This window comes from Electrophorus electricus, chromosome 16 (assembly GCF_041902795.1).
Source record: "Electrophorus electricus isolate QZ-2024a chromosome 16, ASM4190279v1, whole genome shotgun sequence".
Classification (NCBI taxonomy): Eukaryota; Metazoa; Chordata; class Actinopteri; order Gymnotiformes; family Gymnotidae; genus Electrophorus; species Electrophorus electricus.
The window spans coordinates 13,116,587-13,123,969 of NC_137512.1; the positions used below are offsets into that span (position 1 = coordinate 13,116,587).

Genomic DNA, 7,383 nt, shown 5'->3' on the forward strand with positions numbered 1-7,383 from the left:
CTTTGTACATGAACAGAAAGAAGATATTAAGTGGCAAGACTTATTAAGAAATAAACAAAACGATGCTTAGAGAAGCATATAAGCAGTTTGAGGGAGACAGTATCAAGTCAGGCTCAATAGGTGTGTAATGTTTCTTATTCCAAAGACTTTGAGGCAGACTAAATATGAAGCAGTGAAGGGCACCTGTGGGTATTAAATAGGAAAGATAGTGTTGGGGAGCAGGTGAAGGCAGTTATTCATAATCAGGAGATCATAAATGAGGAAGTGGTTGTGAAGTGTGATTGGTGCTGGTCTGAGTTGTCGACCCGGGTGTGACACCTTCGAGGGCTTAGAGCATCCCTGTGCCATCAAAAGCCAACACATGAAAAACTGTTTATTGTTTACTAACAGCCAGTTACACAAAATATTGTAAACAAAGGTATCTTGTTTATGCATCCTATACAGTTTGCGCTTACATTCTCTTTTTATGACCTGTTGCTTTTTCTGTTTATCAGCTTGCTTTTAACAAGGACACAAGTTCTAAATTTATAGAGCATATGTTTAAGACCAAATGAAATTAACATCAATCTATGAATGACAATGATTGTTTTATTGGACAACATCAAACATTATTAGAAAAACAGAAATAAACAATTCATAATATACAGTCTAAAAACAGACCAAAAGAACCTACATTAAGGCAAGCAATAAATCAATAAATCCAGAAACCTTCATATTACTCCTTTATCTTTATTTCTAAGAATTTTTCATAACATTTTTCATACTGTTGTCCAAACAAGTTGTTCATACTGTTTCATTTGTTTTGAATGTGTTTGATAATTGCTCTAATTAATGTCATTATGTGCCATGCCTGTCCCCCAAAGACATGAGAACTGTTCAAGAGTTTCCCAAAAGCCAACAAAGTGTATGTATATATTATTATTTACAAGGCATCATCCTCATTGCTATTTTGGCTGAGGTCCATTGTGCTCAGTGCCATTGCAGGGACTGGTTGGTTTAAACTTGAGTATGTTTCAGAATCTGTGGATCTTGCTTGAGATTCCATGGTGTCACTTACAGGATCTGTGATGTCTGTCTCAAAACCACGATTCAGATGTCCGTCTTGATGTCTCCTCTGAATCTCCTCAAAGATCTGCAGGACCTTGAGAAGATCATAGGATTTGTGGGGAAGTCCATTAACAGGCTTAAACAGACACAGCACAAAATAGTAAGGCCTTTTGATTTGGAATGGACCGTACCTTAGACTTTGGAATAAGGCCAACCCTGAAAAATCCGATCTGGCCATTCTCAATTTTAGTGCAGTCTACTACGGTGGAGGCTATGTTTTCTGGTGAAGGTCCATCGCACAACACCCCATTGACCTACACAAACAAATCACTTTTTGTTTCTGTTTGTTTGTTTTTAATTTTGACCATATTCATTAATATAGTTTAAAAGTGCAGGAGAAGAATTTACCTTATCACCCAGTTTAGCATACACCTGGTTATGATGAGTTGTGTCTGCTTCACCTGTTAGGTTTGCAGATGTCACAGCAATCGGACCCACCTAACACAGAGGTGGAAAGGGAAAAGTCTGACCCAATAATTTACTGCTTGGATAGTGATAGAACCTCTGTGTTTACTGCGTGAGGTATAATTGATAGTGTATAAAATAGAAACAAAAATGGAAAATGGAACAACATACCAAGCTTATAAGGTGTGTTGCAATGGTACAATCTGGATTTCGGATTGCAATGCTTTGTGGTGTGCCAATATATTTTGATGAGTCACCCAAACCAAAGAAGTCCATCCATGGGGCTAAGGAACACCATAGGATTGCAAGATTGTGTTATATAATGTAAACATTCCAAATAAGGCGACTGATTATGTTTTAAAGAATGTTGAGGAATAAATCCTTATTGAGGAATAAAGCTCCTACTGTCACTATAACATTGAAAAGCTACCACCCATGGCAAAATCAGGACTGCTAGGGGGTCCTGATTGGCTGCACTAGCAGTGATGGCAAAGTCTGCCAGAACGCTATAGCCATGGCCTAGCACTTCAGCATCAGCATATTTGGAATAGCCTAAATATGGGGCATACAGGTGTTTGTCCTGGGTTCGTAGCTTGAACATACTGCTATGGCTCAGAAGATTGTTTATTACACCCTCACCTGTGGGTATCTTCTTTTGAGATCGATTATTATAGAGAGTTACCAGGAATGCAATGGCAGATGCCACAAATATAGCTGCCTGCACGCCTTGTGTACCCCCCTGAAAAAAGCCTCTCGGTTGGGCTGCAATGGCTATACAGTAAGCTACAAAGAACAGCTGGTAGAAGCCATCGATCACACTTCTGTGGCAGGTAAACAAAGCTAGAACAAAAAAGAGCACTGAGAAAACAGTGGGGAATGGAACAGGGGCATAAGGCTCTTGACCTCTTAGGTCTGTCACAAGTGCAGTGTAGCCCTCAGAAAACTTCAGTATAGCTGTGAAGCCATAGAAAGTGGCACCCAGGGTATCCATGGCCCTGTAGGAGAGAATACACACACCCAGCTGGAAAACACCGGCCGTCCACAGCCATGGAACATGGACCAAGAAAAGTTGAGTGACCACACCCAGCAGAGGGCAAGCCTTACTCAGTGTTATTCTGCAGCCGTTCCAGGTAATTGGATCTTCCCCTGTGTAATGCAGAACAACGGGCGGCCACTTCCCAAGTATGCAGCTACAAAGCAGACCAAGAGGTAACAAGCAGCATTTGCTGACTGACAAAACTTTAAGTTAGTGAGGCCAGCAATCTGATGGGCACATGCCAAACATATAGCAAGGGAGATGAAGGAGAGGATATTCTCCCTCTGTAGAACAGCCACAATACAAATTATGAGCAATACTAAAGTAAATGCAGCAAGCCCTGGCACCATAGCATATCTCAGCCCATTTGCTACACTGATTATACCTTCCCCTGCAAGTATATGAACCAGCCCTGAACTGGACCATAGCGCGGACACAGTCAGACACAAGCTGGCACACATTGACGTGTGGGACACAATCCGACGCACTCCTAAAACAGAAGTGAGAAACACTATTTAAAATTAAATAATGATAGTAGTTAATGAATAATTCACATACTACAAAATGTTCTAAGTGTATTATTATTATTATTATTATTATTATTCACATTATTAATTCAAACTTTAAATAAAGTGAAATAAAAATTTGCTACAAATAAAAATATACCCAGGGCTATGGCATCTACGACAAATCACTTTTAAATCTATGAATCCACCTTACATTTTCTAGTCATATAGCTTGGCACCTACCTACATAAACCAAAAGGGCCGCGATAATGAGAAGTTCTATTCCCAGAGCGGTGTTAGGGATCAAGGGCGTGTCAGAGGAGCTGCTATAGCTGTTGACCAGCAGCAATAAAGAGCCTTTATCGAAAATAAAAAGGACAACTTTACATGTTCACTTTTTATTCAATATGTAGGCTATTGGGTAATTTTCTAAAGTTAATGTGAAACTGTCACACTTGTTTTAATGTCGACGTTTCGCTCTAAGTGTCTAAACAAAATTTTAACATTGTTACTTATCAGGGACAGTATAAATGTACTCTACTGGCGAGAATGATTTCGTTTATTGAAACTGCTTTCACCCAATTGATTGCTTTTTTACCTAATTGATTTTAACACCGTGTTTAATTAGATTTGTGATGTACATTTGAAAAGCAGTAATTGCTAACATTTAAAGATATATATGAATAATTAACTGCACACATTTACCACTAAATACAAACAATTTATTAACAAACAAAAGTGAAGGTAGCACGAGTACACAAGTAATTTTGACAGTGTCTCTGCTTTTGGTAAATGCCTTTAGCTAAACGCATCTCGCAAAGCAGAAAATGTACATCCAAACACCTCGTTCTTAATATTCGCCAATCAAATGTGATTTTACTGAGTTATTGAGTTTACAACCTATCAAAAAAGGAAAAACAAAACAAAAAACCTCGGATTCGGGATCAGAACGAACGTCTGCCATAGTTTGAGCTACACATCGCCGCGCACACGGCGCTTTATAACATTTCTGTTACGTTATAATTTCACCGCCTTCTTTTTAGGCAATTCGGCAAAACCCTACCACACTCACGCGCCACTCCCGGTGTCCTCTGTTGAAATGCTCAGTGGGAAGGATCTCTAAAATGTACACAACAGGTTGAATTAAGGCAGCCTACTCTTTTCCCTTCACAGCCACAAAATAAAAATATCAAAGATTATTCAAAACAAAAGTGTTAGGAGGTATAATTGTAGAAACTATAAAACAAAATATTAAATCCTTATATTAGCTTTCTAAACACCTTGTATTTGTCTTGTCTATCAAATGTCCTATCAAATTCAACAATGCTAAGAAAAGCTTAGAATATGTAATATTTATAATATGACTTTTGATTACTGTCTATTCTATTTTATTCTTCTCTAGTGTTTAATATATCACTAGCATCAATATTGATATAGTAAAAGGATATCAGGCATTACTCAGCATTTTCACACTGGTTTACATGAGCCAGTCATTGGACTTCCTTCTTCCTGGAACCAGTCCTGTTGGTCTTGGTTAACTTACCGTTGTGGGAGGTACATAACTTAAGCACATATAAAGGAACAGCCAGTCTCCTACCAGGCTGTGAAAACCGAGACACTTTGAAGGCGAGTGTTCTGCTTCAGACTTACTTCGTTCTTAACAAGGTGAGTAATATATTCCCACTACCTAAAATAAAATTATGGCTGTGAAAACCGAGACACTTTGAAGGTGACCATTCTGCTTCAGACTTACTTTGTTCTTAACAAGGTGAGTAATATATTCCCACTACCTAAAATAAAATTATGGCTGTGAAAACCGAGACACTTTGAAGGTGACCGTTCTGCTTCAGACTAACTTTGTTCTTAACAAGGTGAGTAATATATTCCCACTAACTAAAATAAAATTATAGAGACTGAACCGAGGCTTCTTAGTTACAGAAATGTTTTATTATGTTTACAATTATGAAATCAGCTTGCATTGTGCTGTTTTAGGAACTATACTTTTCCAGAGTCAATTTTACTAGTATTCTGTAAATTATAGCAGACTAAATTTATATTCAGTAAATGATGGCAGAGTAAAATTTTCTATTCTGTGGTTGTTGTTGCCTGTATTCACACCTAAACTCTGTTGAACTTGTTTACATTAACTGCCTGGAAACGGAGGTGAATACATGTTACCTGGGAACAGTTCCATAGAGACTGCGAGGTCTGAATTTTTAATTGAGTGTGCTGTGTCACAGGCACGTGCTGTTTACCTTTGTTTTGTATCTCTTATCTTTAGTTTGCCTTAGATGCATACAAAACAGACAAAAGCATCCAAAAGACTGTTCTGTATTGTTTACTTACAGTACTATGAAACTGCAAGCATGCTTTTAGTCTTTTTTATCAACTAGCTCAGGTGCATTTCTCAAGTACAATGGCAAAGCGTGTAGCAGTGATCCTTGCTGGCTGTGGAGTCTATGATGGGACAGAGATCCATGAGGCTTCTGCTATACTTGTACACCTTAGCCGGGCTGGCGCCAAGGTAAGACAGGAAGTAACACACACACAAACACACACAATATCAGAGCAATATTTTGGGCATCTTTATGTAACTTTGACGTTGAGAGACTTGGGCTCGTTTACCTTCACACCTCAAATCCAAACTTGTCCAAAAGTTTAAAAAAATCTAAGGATGTGGAATTCACTAAAGCTTTTCGACTGCAGGTTCAGATGTTTGCCCCCAATGCTGAGATGATGCATGTAGTGAACCATTGTGAGGGAAAACCTGTGACAGACAAGCGGAATGTGATGCAGGAAAGTGCCCGCATAGCTCGAGGAGAGGTCACTGACCTGGCCAAATTGGACGTCAAAGATCATGATGCTCTCATTATTCCAGGTCAGTTTAACAGTCTGGAGACGATGTGCACTGTAAATCATTTTCAATTATGAAAAATTCCTATTATAATACACAAGTATTTGGGTAATATGTTTATAGCCAAAAGCTTGCTGCACTACTTTTATTTCTGGAAACAAACTGATCTCAGCCCTAAATCAAAAAGGATGTTCACTTGAACAAACCTGATACATGAAGCCCAAAACTATACTTTGCTGCACTGGTGTCTTGAAATCTAGTAAACATGCATTAACTGCTCCCTGTAGGAGGGTTTGGAGCAGCCAAGAACCTAAGTGACTGGGCAACCAAGGGAATGGAGTATTCAGTGAAGCCCCAGGTTGAGCAGGTCATCAAGAGTTTCCACAGGGCAGGCAAGCCCATGGGCATGTGCTGCATCTCACCTGTGCTCGCAGCCAAGACCATTCCTGGCTGTGAGCTCACCGTAGGCCATGACTTCGAGTGTGAGAAGTGAGTATGACATACACTGTACACTAGAAATTCAGAGAAGACATACCACTTTGGAGGGTATTCACTAGCCTCTCTTAGCAAACAATCATTATTTTCTAAACAACACATACACTGTAAATTAAATTAAATGAAGATAAAATAAAAGGTTAAAGAGAGAAAAGTAAAATTTAAGGAGACTCAATTCATTTGGCTAATTTATAAGTTCCAGAGTCAATTTTACTAGTATTCTGTAAATTACGGCAGACTAAATTTGTATTCAGTAAATCATGGCAGAGTAATATTTTCTATTCTGTGGTTGTTGTTGCCTGTACTTGATATATCATGTGCATCATCTTCTCCCTCACCATCACCTTTGTAGGTGGCCATATGCTAATGTTGCCAAGTCAATGGTAGAACTGGGCTGCAAGCATGTGAATAAAAATGTGGAAGAGGTGCATGTGGATAAGAAGAATAAACTTGTGACAACTAGTGCCTTTATGTGCAATGCCCCATTGCACGAGATATTTGATGGACTTGGAATAATGGTAACTGACGTTCTTAAAATGGCCTGATTTTATACATTTTGCACTGATTATTTAGCCATAATTTCTCAAAATTACTTTGGAGGGTCAAGATGATCAGTGTATTTTTTTATTATTGTGAGGATGCTATTTATTTGCTATGATTTCTACTTACTAAACAGTGACTTCAAACAATAATTATTAGCTGCCTTAGATGCTTTTGTGAAAATATTTGACAATAAAGTTCATGTTTGTGTCATAGCAGGATTGCAATTATATCTCATTGTTTTTATTTCTCTCAATAACCTGATAGCTGAATTTGTCATTAAATGATGTAGTAAAATCATGTAAGAAGGTATAATGTGAAAACGTAGAGCCATTTCAGTTTTTAATAATGATATTCAATTTACTACAGCACACTAGCAATATTCTACTAGAGGCAACTAGACCTATGCTAAAACAAGCATTAGCTCATGGCACACAATG

At 38.3% G+C, this 7,383-nt stretch overlaps 2 protein-coding genes across 5 annotated transcripts; one reads left to right on the forward strand and one right to left on the reverse strand.

Annotated features, from left to right (window-relative positions):
* Positions 1–367: 367 nt before the first annotated feature.
* Positions 368–2,979, reverse strand: LOC113591164 (putative threonylcarbamoyl-AMP synthase). The gene is made up of 7 exons (XM_081699265.1): positions 2,934–2,979; positions 2,617–2,702; positions 2,416–2,507; positions 1,684–1,796; positions 1,456–1,545; positions 1,239–1,361; positions 368–1,141 (listed from the first exon to the last, which is right to left on the reverse strand). Exons 3-7 carry the CDS (start codon positions 2,501–2,503, stop codon positions 923–925), a joined length of 633 nt encoding a protein of 210 aa, XP_081555391.1. The 5' UTR covers positions 2,504–2,507; positions 2,617–2,702; positions 2,934–2,979; the 3' UTR covers positions 368–922.
* Positions 2,980–4,567: 1,588 nt separating this feature from the next.
* LOC113569319 (glutamine amidotransferase-like class 1 domain-containing protein 3, mitochondrial) lies at positions 4,568–7,170 on the forward strand. 4 transcript variants are annotated; one of them, XM_081699262.1, is made up of 5 exons: positions 4,568–4,719; positions 5,448–5,578; positions 5,761–5,932; positions 6,196–6,397; positions 6,756–7,170. In XM_081699262.1, the coding sequence occupies exons 2-5, from the start codon at positions 5,471–5,473 to the stop codon at positions 6,946–6,948; spliced, it is 675 nt and encodes a 224-aa protein (XP_081555388.1). In that variant the 5' UTR covers positions 4,568–4,719; positions 5,448–5,470; the 3' UTR covers positions 6,949–7,170. The 4 variants fall into 4 exon arrangements, with proteins under 4 accessions (XP_081555388.1, XP_081555390.1, XP_081555389.1 ...); XM_081699264.1 differs by having other exon boundaries at positions 4,639–4,719; positions 5,453–5,578; XM_081699263.1 differs by having other exon boundaries at positions 4,705–4,822.
* The last annotated feature ends 213 nt before the right edge of the window (positions 7,171–7,383 follow it).